Below are 25,239 nucleotides of genomic sequence, written 5' to 3' on the forward strand. Positions count from 1 at the left end.
GATGTGCTACAAGAGTTTGCCTTGCAGTGAATGTGGCCACAGGGGTGTGTGTTAACTATCCCTGAGCACAGATTGGGAGTGATGCACTGGAAGGAGGTGGGGTTATCCTAGAGGAGTTGGCTTTTTCTAACATTGTTTATCTATTTAAAGGTGAAAACCTGAGGCAGATCTTGGAAGTAGCTGTTCTGTCTAACTTAGACTTTCATAGAACCGTAGCATGGCCTGGGTTGAAAAGGATTACAATGATCATCCAGTTTGAACCCCCTGCTATGTGCAGGGTCACCAACCACCAGACCAGGCTGCCCAGAGCCACATTCAGCCTGGCCTTGTATGCCTCCAGGGATGGGGCATCCACAGCCTCCTTGGGCAACCTGTTCCAGTGTGTCACCACCCTCTGTGTGAAAAACTTCCTCCTAATCTCTAATCTAAACCTCCCCTGTCTCAGTTTAAAACCATTCTCCCTTGTCCTATTACTACCCACCCTCAAAAACAGTCGTACCCCCTCCTTTTTATATGCTCCCTTCAAATATTTCACTTTGTCTTTCAGGTGAACTTACTTCTGTCGATATCCAAGTAGCCTGTGAGGCTGCTTAAATAATCCTTGGCTGAATGACAAGCAGTGAAGGGGATGTGAAGTCGTTTGCTTGAAGTAAATGAAGGATTCCCGCCCCCCCCTCCCTCTGCAGTCCAGTCTGCATTAAGACCCTCCAGGCTGCTTAACCCCGTTTTAGGAAAATGTTACAAATCAGTTTTATTGATTTGTTAAAGGTCTTCCTATTTGCTGGCTTGAGAAGGGGGGAAAAGGAACACAAAACAAACCCTTTGCTGATTACTCTTATGGATGCTCAGTTAACTGCCGTCTCCAAGTATTCTCAAGTTTGGAGTCCTGTTTTTTGATGTAAAAAGCTTTCATACTTTAAGCTGAAGAAAACAGCGCTTTCAAAAACACTGGAAATGAAGTGCAGGAATCAAATGGGAGCAGCAGTAGGTATTTGGCAAGGCCTGGAGGTGGCACGTTGCTATGACCATTTGACTCAAGCAGGCACGCTCCAGTTTTAACACCTGTGAGGATCCTGGTAATCCACTCTGTGCTCAAACCTAATTCAGAGGCTCTTAGTTGGGAAGACTGAAGCACTTCTTGAAACACTGGGTGTGCTGTTCTTCTTGTTGTGACTGGGAGCCGCGAGGTCTGACCTGAAGGTTCATGCTCTGGCCTTACTCCATGTAAAAGAATCTCAGATTCTGGGGCTTGCAATGGAAAGCTGTGCAATACAATGTCTGTTGGTTCTGAGGGGATTGCGGGTTTTCAGCTGCTTTACAACAAAGCTTAGCATTGAGATTCTCAGGTTCTTAGAGCTTAGATTAGCAGGGTTTGTTGCCTTACTGAGTTTAAACGGCTGCATTGCACTGTTTATGGTGGACAGTGGGACTGGAACTTGTACAGCCTCTGTGTGTGGACTGAGTGCTAGTGGGGCTGTAGAGGAGATGCCAGGAATGAATGTGCAAACACTGTCAAATCCCTGTTGTAAGCAGGGGCTCAGTAACTGGTGAACAGTGCAATTGGGTCGGTACACACTGATCATAATTTGGGGAAGCTGGCTGCAAACCACTCTGTCATTAATGGAATGGAACACTAAAAGCAGCTTCAGAGTATCTCAGCGTGTAAGTCTTTATTGTGCAGCAGCGAGAAGGAAGCAGCTGGTGAAGTGCATGGCAGATTTTTAACTTATTTGTAATAAAAACTCTTGAGAAGTTGTAATGAAGCGGGCACTTCCGTGCACATCAGAGGCGGTTTTGGTTTGATGTTTTCCCTATAATAAATCACATGGCTGGAGACTAAAAGGGTGTGATTTAGAGCTACCGTGAGGAGTGGCGCAACAGTGGTGCTGAGGTACATCAATGGTACTCATAGGACCCGACGGGACCCTTGAAACGAACAAGAGGAACTAACGAGGATGGAAACTTGCCCTTTCTTTTTACTCACGTAGAATTGAAGGCTGTAAAATAACGCTCAGCGCATTGTAATATATGTATATTTGGGTTTTTTTTTAAATCAAGTTTTACAGAAGGATTGCATGGTCGCTGAACAAAGCCATGGATGATTTCGTACGTTGTACAGAGATATTGTGAAGGGTAAACCTTTGCCAGTAGTCACTCTTGTGTTTGGGCTCTTTTCTCTCTTGGAATACCCAGACAGCTCCAGGACAGCTGGTTGGAAGATTAGAAGAGCTATCAGTTTATACAGCCTGTTTGCTAAAGGAACATTTGTTTAAACATGTACAGTTTCAGATATTTACGTTTACAAATAGTGTAAATACTTTCAAAAGATTAACTTAAGATGCTTTATATTATCTGACTAGAAACATGCTGTTTTTAATTCTTTTTAAATAATAAAAAAAAAATGTTGCCTCCTATTTTGGTCAAAGAGTAAAGCTTTATTCTGTATCCCGAGGCTGTGACACAGAGACAATAAACACCCCGTAAGCACAGGTGGGGAACGCATCATACTGAGAAGCGGTGTTCCTTTTTAGCAGGAAGAGAACTGACTTCATTAGGCACAGATGTAGACCTGAGTGCTGATCGTACTGCTGAAGTAATCTCTCATTGTGGTTATAATAAAGTACATTTGTATTTTCTTTACTGACAGATTTGTATCTTCTTTCCTGACAGATGCTCTCGTGTGGCTGAATGGTCTCTTTGTTTGCAGTTTTATTAGGGGGAAGGAGCCACAACTGCAGTAGGAACACATTTGAACCAGTTGGCCTGTGCTAAGAGCAAACTTGGAGGTGGTGGCAGGAAGCGCAAGTACTATTTTATTTGGTAGCTGTTCTTGTTACCTGGTTGCTCGCTGACTTATCTACCACGTGTTTTTCTGGCCCTTGGTATTGCAGAATCACGTCATCCAGAGGCTTGTGGTTTGTTCCCTGAAATGTCAGCGTGAAGCATCCCTCTTCTCTCTGCTTTTGACAGTGTCATTTGAATGAACCCATCTAAGGAAAAATGCTGCTTGCTTGTGGAATTCATCTTCTGTCTGACTGGTGCAGGCAGATACGTGACCTTTTGCTGCCTGAATGCTTGGAGCCTCCTAAAGAGGTTTGGCCCTTTGGATTGTGTCTCCTGGGAAGTGCTGTGAATGCCAGAACAGCTGGCCAGGCATTCACTCTTTTGTGCCTGTACCACGCTGGGTATTTCCCAAACAAAACCAATACCCAAACAAAACCAGTATTCCTTTTGCTGCACTATTCCTTTTTGGTGTACATAAGGTTTTCAAATGGGATTGGCTTGGTGTTACAAGGACTGGATGTACAGGATATAGTTGCTGTGAGCTTGGAAAAGGAGTTTTATTGTCATTGCAAAGTGACTGGCTGTTATCACCTTGGTGAAGGAAGGGTTGGTCTGAAATGCTGATGATAACTGTTTGCTGCACACCTTCATGCCTTCATTTCAGTCTTTCATGCAGACAGATGATGATGAAACACAAGGAGTGATATCACCAAGGCTGAGATTGCCAAAACTATTGCAAAGCTGACTCTATTTTGGAGAGCAGGCTCCTGAGCTGAGTCTTTTTGGATTGAAGGAAGCGCTTCTCCTCGTCTTCTAATCCTTTCAGTAGGTGACTCATCTTTGGGTCTTTCAGCTGCAAAGTGTAAAGAGAACATTAATGCTGAAAGGAGGCTGTAAGGAAGAGCATCCTTTGTGACTCGGCTAGCCCTTGTCCTGGGCTGCCCTTGCTCTCCGCACACCCTTAAAGCACACTAACCCTCTGACTTCCCTTGGGAGATGGTCCTCTTTCCAGTGTGTGCCCGGGGGACCGAGGGGCTAAACTCTATGGGGAGCTGGGAACTGGGAGATGGGGATGTATAGCTGCAGGCTGGGAAAGTCAGTGGTACTGAGAGCCCTGGTAATGAAGCATTTCCACCCCCAGAGAAAGGTCAGAGGGTGGGAAATCTGAGCAGCAACGAATACCAAAGGATTTCTGTTCCTGTCCCCAGATGCTTGTTTCATGTTAAGTGAAATGCTGTTAAGATAAAATCAGGAGCATTGTGTTTGTATTGACATTTAATATAAATGTTTTGGAAAGAAATAGCATTTCAAAATGAATTTGTGAGATGTGCTGTTCTCGCCCTTTTGTGGCAGCATTTCAATCTTATCTAAATGCTTCCCCGAAGTGGAATTTCATTAAGATTCACACAGGCAGGAAATTTGCTTTGGAATGAAATGATGACTTTTCCACCTGAAATCTATGGCCAGCCCCGGGCAGCACCCCGGTAGGACGTGGTGTATCTCAGCTGGGCTGCTCTGCACTGCACAGAGCACAGGGCTTGGCTGGGCACATCCAGAGCATCAAGCACTCACCTTGAGCCGGGCCCCCACGTTAAAGTGGATACAGTTGTTGTGGCTCACAAACTGTAGGTGAATTTTATCCTGAGTCACAATTTTAAGGGTGAGGTGGCTGTTCAGTTTCATGGTGATGGGCTGGAATGGAGGGCTGTGGACGTGGTGGCTGAGATCGTGCCAGTTCCAGTGCTTCTGCCTCTCCCCTGCTTGGTCAAAGCAGATCCCAGTGCAAGGGCTCAGGATGGTCCTGGGCACAGACATGGGGTGAATTCAGAGTCAACAGCTTCCCCCTCCCAAAAACCATCTTCTTCTGCACTTGGACAAAACTCATTGTGAGAGTTAGTGTTGGGTGATGGTGTGCCCCAGGGTGACCAGCGAGCCCTTGAAAGGCAAGGAACGTGTCCAGAGAAGGGCAATGAAACTGGTGAGGGGTCTGGAGCACAAGTCTTATGAGGAGCAGCTCAGGGAGCTGGGATTGTTTAGCCTGGAGGAGACCTCATTGCACTCTACAACTTCCTGAAGGGAGGTTGTGATGAGGAGGGGCTTGGCCTCTTCTCCCAAGCAACAAACAGAACCCATGTAAATGGTCACACTTTGTACCAGAAGAGGTTTAGACTACACATAAGGAAAAACTTATCTCAGAGAGTGGTCAGGCACTGGGATGGCTGCCCAGGGAGGTGGTGGAGCCGCCATCCCTGGCAGTGTTCAAGAGGCATCTGGATGAGGAGCTATGAGATATGGTTTAGTGGTTTGCTGTAGCTACGGTAATGGGAGGACGGTTGGACGAGATGATCTTGTAGATCCTTTCCAACCTTGTGATCTTATGATTCTATGAAAATATTGGAGTGAAACATGGGCTGCCCATCTTCCCATCGTGCTTCCACATCTCCTGAGAGTTTCTGGGCACGCTCATTGCTATTGCTCTAGCACCATTTATACCAAAAGTAAGTGCCGTGCACATGGCTGTGTGTTTGTATGTGTGGCAGTACATGGGAAATGGAAAAACAAAGGGGAGAGAAACACGCTGTGTGTGGGGAAAGCAGCCCATATTTCCAGCATCCAAACCCAAATCAATACTCCTTATCTTGTGACAGCCCTGGGAGCTGGAGCCCCCCCAGACGTAGCATGTGGGGCCATGTGTGCCCCTGGGGGGACGTGGCTCAGCCGAGGGGTGGGTGATGCTTTGGGATCAGCACAGAGCTGTGAAGCCTGGCTGCTGTGTGATGGATGAGAGGCTATGTGTCTGCAGGCAAGCGGCGGGGCTGCAGTACTCTAATGGACGTGTTATTACAGAAGCTATTCAGAATGATTTGTAATAGCTGGTTAGACATTTAATACAGCCATTCATTAGTCTCAATGCAGGGAGGACTCATGAAATTGAGCCGGGATTTACTGATTCCTGCAGTTCCCAGCTTTCTAGAGGGAAACTTTGGAAACTGGGGCTGCCAAAAACTACAATGTGGTGGTTCAGACACCAGCAGCTTTCCCTGAAAGCCATTGGTCACCCCATGTTATCAATAAGCCTGCAAGAAATCTGTCATTTAAGTCATTCTTTCCAGTGAAGAGCACTCACTGGAAAGGAAAAACAAAGCAAAAGCAACATTGATATCAAGCTCAAAGGCTTCAGGCATGCAAATAATAACTGTGGTTTTTTCTAGGATGGCCACCCGGTGTTCCATGAGGAGACAGGGAAAGAAGATGCATGTTCATCCCTGGGCTGAGCCATCAGCAAGGCACTGCAGCCTACAAGCCTTGCACCTACCTGGGTCGCCCATTGGGATGGAAGCTGACCCCATGGCCACAGCTCGTGAAGGCTGCCTGAATCCCTGGCTGTTTGTTGTCCTCCAGGATGACGTAGGTGAACTGTGCTTCCTCAGTGAATGCAATCAGGATGGCTATGTTGCCTGACGGGTAGCTGAGAGGTGGTTAAGGAAAGAAAAGCCCGTCGGAAACCCATAGAAATCACGCATTGTGTGAAAAACCTGGTGGGGTGCTGTGGGGAGGGAAATATCCCATGCTTCTACCACCCCCTCTTCAAGCAGCTGACCTGAGGGCTACTGTCTCTGAAGACTGTTTCCATAGATAAGTGTCATTGAACCACACAAACTGTGTAGCCAAATGGGTTGTGCAGCCGAAAATGAGGTGTAGTGACCTTCAGCTATGCCAGAAGAGGTTCAGGTTACTTATTAGGAAAAATCTATTCTCAGAATGAAAGGTGAAGCAGTGGGACAGGCTGCCCAGGGAGGTGGTGGAGTCACCAATACTGGAGGTGTTCAAGAAATGTATAAACGTGGCACTGAGGGATGTGGTTATTGGTTGGCATGGTGGGGATGGGCTGGTGGTTGGACTACGTATCTGAGAGGTCTTTTCTGACCGTAGTGATTCTATGGTTGTTTGAAAACACAGAGGCAAGCTACTCCAAGGGAGAAGAGCCACAGTGGTCCGCTTGGAGGTAGGACACAGTTGTGTTGGCTCATCTACGTGAGCTGGATACTAAACCTGACCACTTCCATCTGGGAAAAGGAGATAAAACGTCTGTCCATCAGGATAGCATCTCCTCACAGGGCTGGGAGAGTGGCAGAGCTGCAGGAGCAAAACCAGAGTGATGAGAGGTAGGTGGGTGCAAGGGAGCATTGTAGGGTTGCGCAGGACGTGGACGCTCCACACCATGCCTTCCTTTCCCTGTATCCATGCCAACCCCAAACCATCACACCCTATGCATTCCACCTAGCCTTTATTTGTTCGTTTGCTTCCTTTTTAATTAAACCCCTTAAAATAACTAAGGGAAACCCATCCTTCAGTCCTGTGTTTTTGCATTTCATGTGCAAATCTCAGCTCTTTTTTATTATATGTCATTAGCTGCTCTCTGATGATATAATTTGCCAGGAGCCCTCTTTCCATTAGACACACGAGTAATTTACCCAGCAGCATCCTGACAAGTGAAATAAAAACATCTCTTTGCTGAGGGCTCAGCTCCAAGCGCTGCAAGGGAGCTGGGTTTGGTGCTTTCTAACAGGAATAAGGAGCCTGGAAAAACAGAGAGCAGCTTGTTTTGGTTGAGAAGGGGAAGCGGAGTGAATTTGCTGCTCACATTTAACATCATCGTTCAAAGCAGCAGCTGATTGCCAGGTACAAAAAGGGGCCTTGCTCAGATTTGGTCTATCATTGAGATTTGAGGGACTGCTCCACAGCAGTTCTCATTTGGTACCCAAGGAGGAACTCACTTCAGCTGCAGCACTCATTAATAACCCGAAGGTGCACGCTTTGGCTTTGCAAACCAGCTAAGGATTACTGCTTGGTTGTAAGGGATGGAAGGGAACAGAAAAGCAACAAACCGGCAATCTTGTGCCTGCTTTCATTTTTCAGGCTTTTTATGAGGCTAAAAAGACAGGCAGGCCTAGGCAGGAGGATTTGCTGCCCCTATATTTCAGGAGGAGAGAGCAATATAATGCACTTCTATGTTGAAAATAAAAAAGCCAACAAAATCACTGATTGCGTGATAAATCACAGGTGGTTTGCTGATACGCCTGCAGAAACTGCAGAAGCACTTTGGTCTGGGGAGGAGAAGCGAAGGAGAGAAGAGAGGGTTGAGCTGGAGGTGGGGACAGAGCCCCTGGAACATAGTTTTGCCACTCTCCCCAAAAACAGCTTCCTGATCCTTTACTCTGAGGAGCTCAGATCCAGCCCCACCAGGCAGTTGGGAAGGGTAGCCTGGTTTGGAGAGTAAGAGGGATGGATAGTGTGGGGCTAAGTAGAGCAGTGCCTGAGGTTTCAGCTGAGGTACAGATGGTGGCATTCAGGCTTCAAGGTACGCAGCACGCTTGGTAAGTAAAACATTTACACGTGGGCATCATCCCAGTGAAACCCTGGAGATGCCTGAATCAGCTTTGCACCCCATCCACAAACACCTGATTAGGTCCATCTTGCAACAGCCACAAGCATGTAGGTGCCTTCAGTGTAGTGCACTCACATTTCACAGTGTAAGTGGCATGGAGCTGTGTTAGAGGAGGGGTGAGTGGGGTTAGGGAAAGGTTCTGCACCAGAGGGCAGTGATGGGACAGGCTGCCCAGGGCAGCAGGCACGGCTCTGAGATTACCAGGGTTCAAGAAGTGTTTGGACAACACTTTTGACATAAGCTCTGATTTTGGAATGGTTCTGGTTGGGACAAGGGTTGGACTTGATGGTCTTTATAGGTCCCTTCCAACTTGGATTATTCTGTGATTTTGCTGAACTGGGATCTTCTCCATATCTCATAATGATATCTAAATGTGCTTGGCTGGAGCAGGTGTGACAACGTATTCTATAATCCTCACCTGAAAAGCAACATGAAGAGCTCCAACTCTACACCCACCTTTAGGTGCTCTGCAACAAACTCCGTGTCCATCTCAAGTAGATCTTCTGGAGGTGCCAGTGTTGGCTGGTGCTTCATGGAAGGGTCAACCTTTGGTCTGATGGTGTAGCTGCTGGGTTTTGAGAGTCTGAAAAAGACTGTATTCTCTGGAAAAAAAATGTTTAGGAGGTTGGTGTCAGGGAGAACATGAATAGCTGTTTCTCCAGGCCTTCTGTCTCCAGTTATTTGGAATGGAGGGAGGGATTGAGGAGTTTTTGTGTTTTCAGCTTTGTTTGAGGAGAAGCAAGTGGGAAGATCTAGCCTGAATAAGATGGGGTAGGCTCTGTGATGGTGTAGGATGATCCTCCTGAGAAATGTAAGGGATCTCCTAGCTCAAAACACTAAAATGTCCAGCTGAGAACTGCTTATATATGCATGGACTGAATGTGAACAGGCAAATTTCTTCTATACAATCTCCTACTCCTTTCAACCAGAGGCCTCACAGCATGTAGATGACAAGCCTCATGGACAGGGAATTATGTAGACCTATGTTTTGATGAACTACAAATACCCCTGGCTGCTCCTAGTTAGGATTTTGGCACCTTTTAGTACATAGAAGGCTGCAGTCTCTGCTTTTCTGAGCGCCCTAAAGTTACGATGTACTTCTGGCTCCAAATCGAGCTCAGTGACCACAGCAATTCAAGGTACTCACGGGAAACAATTTTCAAGTACTGCTGAAGGATTTTCTTGTTCTTAACGCCTCTCTCACCTAACCTGAGATCAAAAAACAAAGAGAGGTTGTCATTAAGATCAAACTGTCGTGTGATGCCACAAGCAGGTTTCCAACAGTGAAATCCCTTGGGCCAGAGCAAAAGGATGTGCTGATGGTCCTCCCTCCTCCCACCAGTGCCTGGGGTCTCTCTGGGTTCCTTACCGTTGCAACACCTTCTTCTTGATGCCACTTTGCAATTCAGCTTGTAAATCATCAGCATGGGGAGCAGAGTTCATCTTGCCCTTCTGCTTTTCACCCATCAGGTCTTGGATGGCAGTTCTGAATGCCTTCCTATAGCTCCAGCAGCAGAAGAGCTGTGGGGGTGCAGCACATATCAAAGGTGATGCGGATCCTGGACAAAACCTGCTTACATTGCAGCATCCCAAGACTGTATGAGTAGACTCACGTCTTCCTGTGGTTTTTCCTTCAGGTCTGCTACTGTTGGGATTGGTTTTTCAGGATCACCACAGAAGGGACACCTTGCAGGCTTTTCAGCTACAGTCGTTTCCTCAGAAGACATAAGAAATGAAGTATCAACTTCATTAGTTAAAAGTAAAAAATAAGAAATGGGCTTAAATCTAGGCCGTTCCCATAAAAGCAACCAAACCCACTGCATTTCAACTAACGCCGGCCCTTCTTTTGGCTATAAATTTATAGATACTTAGATATATGTACTTAGGAAACTCGGTCTGTATTTGATTATGCACGCTTTCAAACAGGTGTAGCTGTCATGCTTACTCTTCCTTCTTAAGACATCAATGGAAAATACCAATTGATTTTTATATGGAAATTGGAACACCTCGATTTGACCTTCTTTTGACATACTGTAAAGCACTGAGTATGTGCGTGTGTGTAGGGGGGGGGAGGGGGAAGAGCAAAGTAAAGCTCAAATGCGTTTTAAAAAGCAAGTCCTGCTTCCTCTTTAAGAAAAACCTTGAGAGAATACGTTAAAAAAAAACAAGACGTGCTCAGGTTTTTTAGGGGAACTTCAAGGGAAAAGAGGATGTTTGTGTTTTGAAAAGAAAGAAAATTGTGTTTGCAAAGCTTTGTGATGGAAATATTTGTGTTCAGCTCTTCTCGATTGTGGTAGTTCCTTGAAAGTGACTTAAAAGTAGCTTTAAAGGCCTTTTCGTTTCTGTTGTATTTACAGTAGTTGTCCCAGTGCTTTCTACTCCAAGCAGAGATGTCACCCAAGCACACCACATCTCAGCCCAGACTGCATTCTGGGTGGCTATTCCTCATCTCTCAGCCCGCTGTGATCCAGCAACTGGATGGGCTGGCCGACAGCACCCACTGTAGTGGCATCAGCACCAATGAAAGGCACCCATATCTTCTTGCACCGTGTGTCTCATAGCACAGCCCAAAAGACACTTTGCGTCCCAGTCACTGACATTTCTCTTCTTGACCTTGTCAAACAAGACCTGGTTTTCATATGGTCAAGCCTATATTTCTTAAGGCAGGGAGCCTCTGCCCTTTTGAGTGTTGCTCAGCCTGACTCTTTTACCTACAAACACCAGTGGCAACACTCCATCCTCTCACCCTCAACCCAGTTGCCCTGAGAGGAAGAAGTGCCTCTCGTTGTTAACACAGAGGCTTCTGGCACTCCTCCCAGCTGGATTCTGCTCCTGAGAAAAAAGCCCACCAAACTACCACAAAGTGCATGTCACAGAAACCTGTGGTTCCTTGTACTGGTCCACTGCTGGGCCTCACCTGGGCTGTGCTCTGGGCAGCTGCCATCCCATTATCCTCCTGCTTTTCTGGGCTGGACGATGATCCCTCCTCTGACTCCAGCCTTGGACTTCTGTAAGCAGGCTCAGCAGGCTCACACACAGCTTTTTGCAAGGAAGAACTGCTGTTTAACTGGCATTCATTAGCAACCCACAGATTTCTGTACAGGGTTTTCTCAAAGGAAGGCTTTGCTAACCATTGCTTCCCTCAGAGAAGCTGTGGATGCTCCATCCCTGGAGGTGCACAAGGCCAGGTTGGATGGAGCCTTGGGCAGCCTGAGATGGGAAGGGGCACTGCCCACAGCATTGGGGTTGGAGCTGGGAGGGCTTTAGTGTCTTTTCCAACTCAAGCTGTTCTATGATTCTAGGATTCTGTCCCCTCTCTCCAGGCCCAAGGCTGTTTGTATTCCTATTTGTGCCAAAAACCGGCTTCAACAGGAAAAAGGGCCACCACCAGGTCTGCTGATGGTCCCATACAGTCTGGAGGAGGGCAAACAAATATCCCAGCAAGTAGCATCACTCCTACGTCTATTCGTGCAACAAGGAGAGGGAGATGCGCCAGTTAGCCACACTGCCATCCGTTCTCAGAAGCACCATATGAACCCTCATGACATCCAAAGAGCTTGGGAGAACTGCATTGCTTCCCCCTCCTTGGGACCTGACACTTCACATCTCTGAGAGGAGGCTGCTCTGCTGCCATAAACATTGCCCCATGCTTTCAAACCATTCAAAACTGATTTCAAAATAGAGGTGAGTAGAGAAGGGAGAATGTTGCTGGTGATATTCAGGGTGTTTGAGGCAACGAGATTACTGTGAAGAGTCACGGAAAGATCCTTGTGGCACTGAATAAAAGGGTAATAAAAATCACAGATGAAATCCGATGTAGATAAATGTAAAGTGATGCGCATGGGAAAAGACAATCCTAGGTTTACATATAAAATAATGGGCTCCAAGGCGGCTATTTCCACTTGGGAATGAAATCTTCAGGTTATAATAGATAGCTCTATGCAAATGTCAGCTCAATGCTCAATAGCAATCAGAAAAAGCAAACAGAAAGCTAGGAATTATTAGGGGTAGAGAGAAAAACAGAGGAAGTCATTATGCTGCTGTATAAATCCATGGGCTCCCATCTCTTGAATACTATTGTGCAGCCCTGATTCACCAATCTCAAATACGATATAGAAGAAATAGAAAAGCTACAGAGAAAGGCAATTGAAGATGATCAAAAGCATAAATGGGCCCCCATTCAGGAAATGACTGAATAGATTAAGACATTTTATCTTGGAAGAAAAATGACCGAAGATAAAATATGACCAAGTTTTGTATTGGGAAGAGTGGTGTGAGTGGAGAACAGCAGTTCACATTGTTCAGGGCTCTTCAGAAGTAAAGAAGGATCACCACGTAAAACTATCAAGTGGTATGCTCAAAATAAACAAGAGATTTTTCCACTGCAGTGCTCCTCAACACGAGGTGGGGTACACGTTTAACGTCTCCATTGGCTCAGGAGGTTGTAAACTGGTAGATGGGAGAGGAATCCATCAAGAGCTGTGGTTGGTGGGCATGGTGGGGATGGGCTGATGGTTGAACTAAATGATCTTGGAGATATTTTCCAACACTGATGATTGTATGATTCTGTGTTTCACAGTAGGGCTCAGAACCTCAATGACAGAACCTCCTTTACTCTTCTGTCCCTCTGTACCTTTCCAAGGTTGCCTTAAAACTCGTGCCTTAACTCTTTCCCAACTGGCAGATGCAAAAGCCCTGAGCCTCACACTGTGCTTTGTCTCCAGCTAGAAATGAGAATGAGAGATGGTAGCTATTACAAGGTAATCACGCCCCGGGGGAAATTACTGAGCTCAAGTATCTCTGCTTCCCAGACCATGGTAATCTCCTCGCACTCAGTTAGCCATTGGCAAAGCTTGTCAGGGCAGGCTGGCTTGTCACTCTCAGCATTTATCAGCCTGCCCTACTTCTGGAGCCAGCTGCATGGTCCAAACATCCTCGTGTTGACATTGCATGCTCAGTAATGTGGAGATGAGGCTTATTTTCAGAATATCTACCATTTTCACCTATAAAGACTAATCTAAAGCAAATGTAAGGCCGGAATCTATTCATATTGACACCTGTGCAATTTTGCTGCAGCTCCGGAGGAGTAATGATGATATACATTGAAACAGGAGGGCAATCAGACACCTGTCTGTTCAATTGATCTTTGGGAGAGGTAGCACAAAGAGCTCCATTACACACACTGAAAAAAAAAAATAGTCTGACTGCAAATGTTATGGGGAAAAAACAAACAGCAACAGTATTTCTTGATCTCTAGATATCCAGTAGGTAGGAGACCCTACTGTGTTGGGCTCTGTACAAAGATGAAGGTAGAGTCCAGAATGAGGAGTGCAATCTGCAAGTAGGTGAGAGGAGAAAAATCTTCCTCTTCCTCTTCCTCTTCCTCTTCCTCTTCCTCTTCCTCTTCCTCTTCCTCTTCCTCTTCCTCTTCCTCTTCCTCTTCCTCTTCCTCTTCCTCTTCCTCTTCCTCTTCCCCTTCCCCTTCCTCTTCCTCTTCCCCTTCCCCTTTCCCTTTCTCTTCCTCTTCCCCTTCCTCTTCCTCTTCTTCTTCCCCTCCCCCTTCCTCTTCCTCTTCTCTCCTTCTCCCTCTCCCTCTCTCTTTCTCTTTTTCCTCTTCCTTTTCCTCCTCTTCCTCCCTTGTTATGGCTACCTCTTATCACTCACTTCTCCTTCGCAATGGGCTGGCCCCATCCCATTGACACTAGAGAGATTGCTTAAGCCATGGAAAAGCTACAACCTAAATAAGATTTATTGATTGATTTATACCTGTGCAACATACATTATATAATTTTACGTTACAAATGTTAATTATTTATGTATTGTTATACAAATAAGATGAATAAATAAAATCTGGGCACCCTGCAGCCCCACACCTTGTGTCTGGCCTGTCTTTGCTGGCTCAGGTTCTTAACTCCCTTGATTGTCTTATTTTAATGTTGTTGTGCTGAATAATGCATATTTCTTGTGAAGAAAAGCAAGTGTTTCTGTGCAGGGGGAACTTGGCAGCTCGGAATACTGAGCAGCAGCTTCCTCAAAGCAGTGGGATTCAACCTGGTAATCAACGCTATTAGCATTAAAAGGAACTGTCTAAATGTCAAGCTGGTTCAATAAATAAGCACTAATACACTTAGAAATGGGGAATTAAAAGTTTCACTGCTAATTATGTTTCTTATTCTGGATTTTCTGTCAATTCTAGCTCTTCCATTCAAATGAGACAATCATTTTCTGCCAAGACGAAGGAAATGCGATGGTCTGAAAGTCAAGAGTGGGCAAAATCGTTCACATATAGCAGAGAATTAAGGTGGATCATTGTCCCTCTCACAACCCTTAGAAGATCTGTAAGGTCAGTGGACTGTTCCATTGGAAGTCTTCTCTCCTGAGGCACAGATAATTTGGAGCACACCTGAGAGGCATCCACCATGGCCAATCTTGTTGCCTTTTACCTAAAGCAACATCTGACCCTATGTCACCTCAGCAGAAGCCAGCCTGAATGGTTTCATTTTCTACACACAGGTGGAACACAAGTTGTCAGGTACCCCAACTTTGCAACACACCCTAGCTTCCTGTTCCAGCAGCTCCTCTGATACCTTTTAGCCCCAGGAGAAACACCAACAGATATTTCAGGCTTATGTATGACACAGCCTTATCTGTGACTGCAAAGCCACAGAGTGTTAATGGGGAGCCCCAAGAGCCCGTGTATGATGTGGTCTTCTGAAACATGAAGGCATAGGATAGTGTTTTCAAATACCATGTAGATGTGGCACTGCGGAACATGGTTAGTGGGCATGGTGGGGATGGGTTGGTGGTTGGACCAGATGGTGATATTAGTGATCATTTCCAGCCTTAATGACTCTATGATTCTATTCTATGATTCTATGATCATTCAGGGTATGGGAAAGAGGGTGGTGTGCTGGGGTTGTGGGATGGCTGGATCCTGTAGCAGCAACAAGGAGGGCTGAATCCAGCCATGGGAGGACAAAGCATGGAGGGCAGGCTCCTCTCATGAGCCAAAGGTGTATAGCATGTGGTGCAGGAGGTGGGCAGCAAAAGCACATTTCACAGCAAGCATAGAAATGAGCTGTGGGTTTAACAACCAGCTCCACTCCTCAGGACCCAGCCACCTGCAGCGCTGCCTGGATGGAAGCGGCTCAGCTATGCCTGGTGCTTTGATGCAGTAATGACACGTAACTGAATCTGATGGCAAAGGCTAATCCTTTCTGCCCTGTAATGTCCCCAGTCAATCATGCAGTATTCTGTTATTGGAAAAACTCATTTTTGCCCCTCCGATGGTAATCACTGTGTGCCCTGAAGCACAAGCCTTGATAGCCTGCATAATTTGCAACCTAGCTAAGTGTAACTGCAGATGTTAATCCTATTTATATAAATGCCTGACAAGCAAAAGTAACGATGTAGGGATGAGCTGCGGGATGGGGGAAGTCTTCCAGGCATCTTCCTGCAGATTTCAAGCTGCTGCATCCCACTGATAGGAGACAGAGAGTTCGGGGTGGGGAAAGAGGAGAGCCCAGGCAGCAGCTCTGCCTTTGTGCCTTGTGGTTTGTTTGGCCCTGGATTCAGGAACAGACCTCACAGGGAGCACGTCCCTGCTCCAGGCAGTCATGCCTTACCCAGTGACTGCAAGAATATGCAGCAAAGCCAGTGGGACTGTGGTGAAAACAAACAACAACAAAAGAAAAAAAAAGAAAACCCCCTCAAAATACGATTCTCCTCTTGCTGCTCTTTCCCCTTTCCTCCCCTGTGCAAGTGCTTTTATCCAGGCAGAAAGGAAGGACGTTGCTGTCACACGTCCATCCTTCACAGCCCCTGAGGACTGCAGGTGCCCAGATAGAAGAAGAAAAGGTTTACCTCTCCTGTTACATTTTACCACCAAACATTCAATGAGCAACAAGGAGCGACTCTGAATACTCTGCTTGGCAGGTAAATGCCAAAGCAAAGTGACCCACGATGGCAAAAACAGGTCTTCAAATGGGTTGGTCATCTTTACGAGCAAAATGGCTGGGATTTTCAAAAGGTCATCAACAGTGGCAGCTGGGAATCATGGGCTGATCTCATGGCTGTTGTGATTAAGCAAAAGATCACACCATACCTTGCTCATGCTGCTCTGCTGGGCTTTTTTCCTCTCCCTCCTCTGTTCCTGCCTCTTCTTTGCTTTCAGCTGGCCTCTCATTCACTTCTGCCTCGGACAAAATCTCTGTGTCTCCGGAGAGCATCACCACATCTGGAGAGAAAAGCAGAAATTCCTGGAGTGTGAAGGCATAGTGTCATTGTGACCTCCATAAGGAAGAATATGCAGATCACCTACCTAGCTGTCATTGCCCCCCTCTGCACCATGCCGTGTCCTGGCCGTGAGCATGGTCTGCAGATTGCTTTGCTGAAGACACCACTTTGGAGGGAAGTGTTAAAGGTTGGGTACTGGGAACAATTTATTCTCAAGAAGAGTGGTGATGCAGTGGCACAGGCTGCCCAGGGAGGTGGTGGAGTTACCATCCCTGGAAGTGTTCAAGAACTGTGTAGATTAGGCACAGAGGGATGTGGTCAGTGGGCATGGTGGGGAGCAGTTGGACTGGATGATCCTATTGGTCTTTTTCAAACTTAATGATTCTGTGATCTTATGAAAGCAAAGTGACCCTTGTTGGCCCTGGGAGGATGCAACTAAAGGAGGAATGAGACACAACAAGTTGGTCACTTGTGGAAGGTATAGACATCACTTTTCGTAGAATCATAGAATCATAGAATGGCCTGGGTTGAAAAGGACCCCAGTGATCATCCAGTTTCAACCCCCCTGCTATGTACAGGGTCACCAGCCACCAGACCAGGCTGCCCAGAGCCACATCCAGCCTGGCCTTGAATGCCTGCAGGGATGGGGCATCCACAGCCTCCTTGGGCAACCTGTTCCAGTGTGTCACCAACCACCCAGGGCTCTGTGTGGGAGATCTGTCTGCTAATATCCCATCAGGACAGGAGAGATCTCAGTTCCAAGCAGAATGTCCTTGCCTTCCCTTCTCTCCCAGCAGCCCCACAACACCCAGAACTGCCCCCCACTACATTACAGCTCATACCACCTCTGTCTTGTGGGATTTCCATATTTCCATTGCCATAGGAACCCCCACCATGGCCTAGAGCCCCACTTGCTATGGTTGCAGGGCTCAAGGACAGCTGGGAGTCGGGCAGGCAGAGGATGGCAATATTATTAATTGCATCCATTAATATAGATGGAAATGGACAGATAAGCATTTGGATATATTTCCTGCTTTCTTCTGGGCCTGAGAAAGAGCTGTTGCAGCCAAAACCACATTTTCCACCCCACCTGTATACTACAATTGGTCTAATAAAAATGAATTTCATTTGCCTACAGAAATCACCGTTCTGGGCACTTAATACCCAAAGAACATGCTGTTTTCTATTCCTGGCTTCCTTTAAAAGGACAGGTCTTGCTGCTCGTTAGAGTGAATGCACAAGACACATGTTAGAGCCAAGTGAGCACTACTGGAGGAGCCTCCACATGATGGTTTTCTAGGCTTGATTCTCCATGCACTTAAATTGATTTTATGGTCATGGTACTCCTGGGACACTGTGGCAGCTGCTTCAGGTTTTCACCAGTTTAAGCAAGATTAAATTGGGATGCACATACCAGCAAGCAGCCCTTGCTGCCGTCTGTGGCCCTTCAGCATCTCTGACACTGCATGCAGGCAGAAGTTCAGTATAAAACCAGAACCTACACATATTCCATGGGCTGCTCCTGCCACAGACAGCCTCAGAGCTATTCTTCTCCTCTCCTATTACGGAAACAGCCTAAACATCATGTTTTAGTTATAAAGTGAGTTTAGTGGGTGGGAGGGGAAGGGGGATTAAATTTACTGCTTCTGTGACTACAGATCTGAAATAAATCTCCGATTCAATGATAGATCAATAACACTGAGATTGGGTTTAAATTATTAATAAACTATGAGAAACGAGGATAATTATTCTATGAGTCACAGCTCTCTAATGCACTGCACATTTTTTTTTCCCCAAGACATCTGCACTGAAGCACAACCTGCCTATCTTTTGGCAGAAGGCTGTAGCCAAGAAGCCAATGCCTTTTATTTTGCAGGCTAAGCAGTTAGCAAGCCCTCGTGGCTGAGACAGCCTGGTGACAGTGCAGTGCTTCTCACATAGACCTGCATGTAAGAGACCCTAAAACATTCAGGGTCTGATGTGCCCCTGGACCTCAGCTCTTGAAGATCCTTGAGTGTCTGGATGGCTGACATGGAGGTGTTTCATGAGACAAAAGGAAGACGCTGGCCTGTGTCTGTGGAGGCCAGCTGGCTTGTGGCAGTCAGGATGGGACAACCTCTGGCTGCAGGAAGCAGGGAGGAGAGGAACAGCTTCTAGCAGCCTGCAATAGCAGACACCGTTCAGCTTCACTTCAGTTTCAAGTGAAGATCACCTCAGTCCCTCTCTTGGTGCAATGAGAGGGTTCTTCAGCCCAAGGAGGCCTATGAAGACCAAGAAAACTAGAATATTTCCCCGTGCTGGGCAAGGAACATCTCCATCAGCTGAGCCAAGCAATGTGGACAAAGTGTGGGCTGGATCAGGCTGGATGGTGCTCTGAGCAGCATGATCTAGCCATAGGCGTTCCTGTTCATGGTGAGAAAGTTGGAATAGATTGCCTTTAAGTGTCCCTTTTAACTCAAATGATTCTATGATTCTACGAAACTGAGCACCCTGCACATCTTCCTGCATCAGCAGGTGGTGGCATCTCTCATCTCCTAAGCATCACAAGTGGTGGTGGAGGCAGAGGACAAACCCTACAGGCTCAGACCTTAGCACCGGTACCATCCCCTTATGGGGATTTCCTTGGCTCACAGCTTTTCCCTGTGTCTCAGCATAGTGGAAGGGGCTGTGCAGGCTCAGAGTGCTCACTCCGTGCTAGTGCCCATCAGCTGCTTTGCTGAGAGTGGCCCTGCTTCACCCTGAGCTCTCACTGATACGTGAAAACCCTAATAATGAAGAGAACCAAACAGAGCTGGATCTGAGGAAAAATGCCACGAGGCTTTTTGTGCCTTAATGACAGAAAGGGAACAGAACATAGGATATCGGTAATGAGGGGCATTTATCATTGTCAGAGTGCTTCAGCTGAATCAGAATGCCCCTGAACAAGACTCACTTATGAATAACTTTTTTTTTCTTTTAATGTAAGCTGATGCCAGAAAGCCACTTTCCAAAGTGAACCCACAGTTCTGAGTACTTGGAACACTGGGCAGGTCTGCATCAAACAAACTCACCATCCCTCCTTTTGGCCAGGGACTCATCTGAGTCGCTCCACTCTGACTGGGTCATCTCATCTTCCGTGTCATGCCTCCTCCTGCCACTGTCATTGCAAAGAGGTGACACCAGGTGGGATGATGGCAGGAGAAGGGTGCTCTGGGGCTTAGGTAAGGTTTCCCAGCAGTGACCTTTAGTAGCTCCATTTTGGGCAGGTAACACTAATCCTAAAATCCTTGCTCTGCTCCATCTCATCCTGCATGGTTCTACAACTGGCATCAGGCTGGCGCAGTTCATCATGCGACACGGTGCTGGAGCTGTGTTGGAGCCAGCTGTGGCTGTGAAGCAGTACTTCTTCCTCATCACAGCATGCCCAGCACAAATGGTGCTTTCCAGAAACCCTCCCATTCTCTCATTTTTTTTTTCCCTAAAGTTGCTTGTCAAGGCAAGAAATCATTCTGAGCCTACAACACACAGCAATCAATGTGTCTGTGCAGCGCGAGGGGAGTGTTGTGATTGCCTCTGATCTACCAGTTCAGAGGTGCCTGTGGCCTCAGAAAATGGAAAAACAGCATGGGGAAAAAAATGTAAAGCTTGTTTCATTTTGCTGAACAAACTGTGGTTGGGGACCTATTTGGTCTGATTCAGGAAAGGAAGGAAGAGGTTTCAATAATTTTATTTGTCTGCATTAGTAATTCAAGGATGTTGTTATTACATACCACTGCTTGCTCATTAGCGGCCTATGATTTCTAAAGGTTTTTGGGCACAGTGCTAGTGGGTGAAAATGGGTGGTGGAGTCACCATCCCTGGGGGTGTTCAAGAACACGTGTGGATGTGGCACTGAGAGACATGGTTAGTGGGCGCGGTGGGATGGATTGGTGGTTGGACTTGGTGATCTTAGAGGTCTTCTCCAACCTTAATGATTCTCTGACTCTATGTTTCTATACTCATTTTTCCTTGTTACCAAGCACACGTAACATCATTTAGGAAAAGAGCTAGACAACCCTAAGAATGTGAGAACAGAGGACAAACCCAACATCAAGAGTGACGATGCTTTGATGCTTAGTTCACTGATAATACTAACAAGAACTCTCCAGAGGCCATCAGCATCCCTTTGAATACCCCCAAACACTGGGGGGCCCAACAACAATCCCTGGCCTGGATGTCACAGTTTATTAAGAGGAAAGGCAAAGCAGCGGCTGTCGGGCTGTGGGCAATGCAGGAACTCCATAAATTTCCCCCATTTGGTGTTCCTGCTGCCAGCCCACGTACAGCATAAATACAGCCTCACACAGCTGTGTGATGCAGAAAAATGCTACCAATTATTGTCCTTTCTTGGATTCCTTTGGCTTAGAGCCAGTGGGATGAGCTGATGGAGAGTTTATCGCCTGCGCTGGAAAGGAGAGAAAAAGGTTTATTTTAAGAAGAAATATTCTTTTTGTATTGAACAGCAGGGTTTTTCTTTCTTTTTTTCTTTCTTTCTTTCTCTCTTTTTTTTTTTTGCCTTGAGATTTCTGGCCATTTCATTATTTTGTATTTCAGATAAAACCTCCCCACCTTAACGAGGAACATTTTTTCCCCATTGCTTTTAATGGTATAATAAATTGCAGGCAAGCCAAGAAAAAGCTCCCAAAAATCGAGCCTTAAAACGTGGCTGGCAATGGAGGGCAGACTTTGTAGAGGAAGAGACAAGAGTTACAAGCTAATTCACTTTGCCTTCCCTGCGGGTTTCTTCTTGCAAGCAACTAAATGTAGCGTCAAAATCCTAAGTGGTGATATTTCCAAAAAATCAGGAAAGTACAGAATTGGGGCTGGCATTTCAGAAGGTGGTGGGAGAAGAGAGGACCCGTGTACATGTGGAGGTCAGGGAAAAGGATATCAACACTTACGTTTGAGGATGGCAAGAGGTGCTGGCGCAGTGCAGTCGGGAGGAATAAGGGATATGGAGAAAGAGAGACATGGCTGATACAGGGGAGCAGAAAAAGCACCAAAAGGAAGGTATGTCACTCAGATTAGATGAGCCACTCTCGTGAAAGACAAAAGCAATGAAAAAGGATTTAGAATGACCAGCAAATTCCCAATTCCATTTGATTTTCCTTGGTAAATCTACGCATATGTAAATACCCTCTACCATACAAGAGAAACTTCATGTTTCATCTGAATTTTAAATGATGATTTTAAATGTGGTGGCAATCCAACCAGCGGTTCCCTGGGACAACCCTGTGAAAGGTTTTCACATCCACCCATTCCCACTTGTTCTACTTGTGGCTACTGCCTTGACCCTGTGCTTCTTGTAGGGGCAGGTTGCTCCTCAGGGATGTTGCTCATGTTATGCCTGCTAAGAATATTTGGCTTCCTCGTGGAAAGCCTTTTAAAAACAATAAACCTCTGCTTGGGTGCAAGCAAATTTGCACTGGAAAAAATAAAAGGCAGAAGTAAAAACACTTCTTTTGGCCAACCCTTGAGAAGGAATGATGCACAGATTCTCTATTCTCTCAGTAACCCTTTACATTATGAGTTATACTGACTCTTTCATGCCAGCTGTGCAACTCTGGCCACGGTGGGGTCTGTCCCACCAGCAGGTGGCCTGCACGATCATAGCACGCTCAAAGAAGAAATAAGGAAGAAGGTTAATACTTCCTCTGCAAAACTTTCCCAAGAGAAGGGCAAGTTGCCCCAGTCTCTGTTGCAGAAAGCCAGGCTCGCCCTAAGTAAGGCAATGGTTGTTGTTCCCCATGCATGAATGATGCATGGTGCTTCCCAATGGGGTATCCAGGATACCTGTCATGGGTCCCTTCCTCACCCTCTCCTTCAAGGCAGTTGTGACTCTGACTTGCACACAGCCATAGATATTTCCTTTTATCTTAATTTTTTTTTCTCCTTTAATGGATTAACCACATTTTTATCTCTCATATCAGCCTCCAAACACTGGTTAGTTTACTTAATGAGCCATAAAATATTACTAAGGTCAGAGTATACGGAAAAAAAGAAAACATAGTTTGAGATATCTATGAAGGGACAGTTGTATGATATATATTTGCTGGCATATGCATGCAGCAGAGCAAATCTGGTTGCTCCAGGCAAGTTGCTTCATAGCATTTGACTTTGAACACCTTGTTTCCCAAGACAGATGGATGGGTTTTCCAGCTTCATGTAGAACAGCACCTTCTGCCTGTGACAAGCTCCCAAGGTTGGGGCTGCAGTCTGTGTGCCAGTGCTCCTTGCTTTGCTCTCACAGCTCACAACCACTGCCCAAAACAAACCAGCCTGGTGGTCACACCGCAGTAGCCCTTACTGGATGGGCAGGCACATGTCTGTCCCAAAAGAGTGAGGCACTGGAACAACCTGCCCAGGTGGAGTCACCATCCCTGGAAGTGTTCAAGCACTGTGTAGATGTGGCACTGAGGGGCATGATGGGGTTGGGCTGATGGTTGGGCTAGGTTATCCAATCTTAATTATTTGTATTTATTTTTAATTATTTTATGATTCTAAGACCCAGCACCATTCCAAGTGTCCATGTATAACACTCACATTTTCCGTATACAAATAGAAACTAAGGGAAAATCAAGGATAGCTGCCTTCCCTCCAACAAATTGCTGTTAATGTTACCTGTTAAAAGCTTATCTTTCCTTGAAATAACTGCATAGCTGTTCTGGCAAACTTCTTTGCTGCTTTCCCTCTGTTTTGCTGGAAAGGATGAGGGGGTTCCTTCAGGTTCTTCATCCCAGACAAAGTCTGTGCTGGCTTCCCCAGTCTCCTCATTGCAGGAGAGAGCATTACTCTGCTTGATATCATCTCGTATTCTCTTCTTATCGAAGGCTTCCTTAGAAGTTGTGTGCTCCTTTTCCAGCCTTCTCATATTTTCCTCTGTGAGAGCAGAGCTGGAATCTGATGGAACAGTCCCAGGGGAAAATATTTTTGGTGGAGACTGGTTACTGCCAGACCCTGGCAGCCTGTGTCCATTAGACATATCTGCAATGCATTAAGGAGATGAGGCTCTTCAGCAACAGGCAAAGTCAATTCATCATTCTGGTAACAAAGAAAGAGAGAAGAGAGAAATCCCATTAGTCATTTGCTCCTGACGGGCGTATTGATTGATGTAGTTAAAATGTTCACACTAAGATAACCTTATTAGATTGAAAATCACTTTCTTTTAGAGAGGATCTACTAGGCTCCGATTCAACAAAGCACTTAAACAAATACTTGATATTAAAGACAGGCCAAAGTCCTGTTGGTGGGATTTTGTTAAACAGATTCCACCTACCTCTTAAACGCCAAAGCTTAAGACAGCTAAAAAAGCCCAAACAGACCTCAGAATGCCTTCCTGTGCTTAGAGAGGCAACCAGATACCTTGTGTCGTAACATACAATGGCACCCTCGTCCCCACTAAGGCTGCACTGAAGACTGCATCAGTGATTTCATTATTAATCCAGTTTGCTTTGGCTGTAAAGTGCTGTATGGCTGAAACTCACCGTATGCAGGCAGGAACAGAGCACATTTTATATTCATTACCAGTGCTCAGACAAATTATTTTAGACATTTTATGCTACTCGTTGGTGAAGGAAAAAGAAAAACCACAACAAAAATATACAGTAGAATCTATTGAATCTGTTTAATTGGTCTTGCTGGTGGCCATCTGACCATGCCAATTAAATGAAGACAAACAAAAGCAGCTCTCAGAGGACTCGCAGTGAATGAACCCAGGGTAAATAACTGCACAATTTCTGTTATTGCATTATTCTGTACAGTTGTGTGTCTGAGACATAAACTGGTTATAAAAAGTGACTCGCCCTGCTGTTTGCAATATCTGGTTAATTGTGTCTGCATCTTCCCTTCATCCACTCGGCCTGTTTAATGTCAAAAGAGAAAGGAGGGGATAATAAGGTTAGCATGGCAGCACTCGTGTTTTGCAGCTTCCCCTCCTGTCCCCAGCCCACCCCTCCCTTCCAGTTCCAGTTGGGCATGGTGGTCCTCTACTATGAATGACTGCAGACCAAGACAGATGTTTCCATCTGTTTTACAGAGGCAGACCCACAACTGGATGTCAGCTTTGGGCCACTCATCTGGATTATCTACAGACTATGCAGCCCTCTCTGTCCGCTTGGGGAGAGTGGTCTCTGGCAGCACACACAAAGGGGACCACTCAATATTTGTGGACATTCCAATATTTGAAGGAAGTGTGTAAATAGGAGGGGGAACGACAGTTTATGAGGGTGGATAGTGATAGGAATGATAGTGATAGGAAAGTGATAGGAAAGGGGGAATGGTTTTAAACTGAGATAGGGGAGGTTTAGGTTAGAGATTAGGAGGAAGTTTTTCACACAGAGGGTGGTGACGCACTGGAACAGGTTGCCCAAGGAGGCTGTGGATGCCCCATCCCTGGAGGCATTCAAGGCCAGGCTGGATGTGGCTCTGGGCAGCCTGGTCTGGTGGTTGGCGACCCTGCACATAGCAGGGGGATTGAAACTGGGTGATCATTGTTGTCCTTTTCAACCCAGGCCATTCTATGATTCTATGATTCAATTGGGCTTGCTTCATGCCTTTTGCTGTGGTGATGTGATCTTTGCACACTAAGGACTGAGACTTGCTGATTAGTAGGTGTCAATCCACGAGACTGACCTAGTTTAGTTTCTTTATAAAAGTGCTTAACAGAATCAAGTGCTACAGAGAGACACTTGTATAGGGTATCAATACTTTTCCTTTTATCAGTTGAGCTTATATATCTCATTGGAAGAACTCAC

The 25,239-nt window shown here is 46.1% G+C and overlaps 2 protein-coding genes across 3 annotated transcripts in view; one reads left to right on the forward strand and one right to left on the reverse strand.

Annotated features, from left to right (window-relative positions):
• Nucleotides 1-2,643, forward strand: part of COG3 (component of oligomeric golgi complex 3) — a 32,074-nt gene extending 29,431 nt beyond the window's left edge. The window contains exon 23 of one of the 2 annotated variants that reach the window (XR_011905970.1): nt 548-2,642. Coding sequence is in view for 1 of the 2 variants with exons in the window: in XM_072359102.1 (XP_072215203.1) it covers nt 548-577 (30 nt within the window). In the remaining variant the exon portion in view is untranslated. Of the gene's footprint in view, nt 1-547 lie in introns of both variants that reach the window. The other variant, XM_072359102.1, reaches the window with a different exon arrangement.
• A 170-nt stretch (nt 2,644-2,813) lies between these two features.
• ERICH6B (glutamate rich 6B) lies at nt 2,814-23,357 on the reverse strand. Its single transcript, XM_072342957.1, has 11 exons — nt 23,108-23,357; nt 16,338-16,469; nt 11,151-11,272; nt 9,847-9,948; nt 9,603-9,754; nt 9,381-9,442; nt 8,690-8,835; nt 6,833-6,921; nt 6,101-6,253; nt 4,357-4,585; nt 2,814-3,637 (listed from the first exon to the last, which is right to left on the reverse strand). The coding sequence occupies exons 1-11, from the start codon at nt 23,355-23,357 to the stop codon at nt 3,515-3,517; spliced, it is 1,560 nt and encodes a 519-aa protein (XP_072199058.1). The 3' UTR covers nt 2,814-3,514.
• Nucleotides 23,358-25,239: the final 1,882 nt, after the last annotated feature.

The sequence above is a fragment of the Excalfactoria chinensis genome, chromosome 1, assembly GCF_039878825.1.
Source record: "Excalfactoria chinensis isolate bCotChi1 chromosome 1, bCotChi1.hap2, whole genome shotgun sequence".
NCBI lineage: Eukaryota > Metazoa > Chordata > Aves > Galliformes > Phasianidae > Excalfactoria > Excalfactoria chinensis.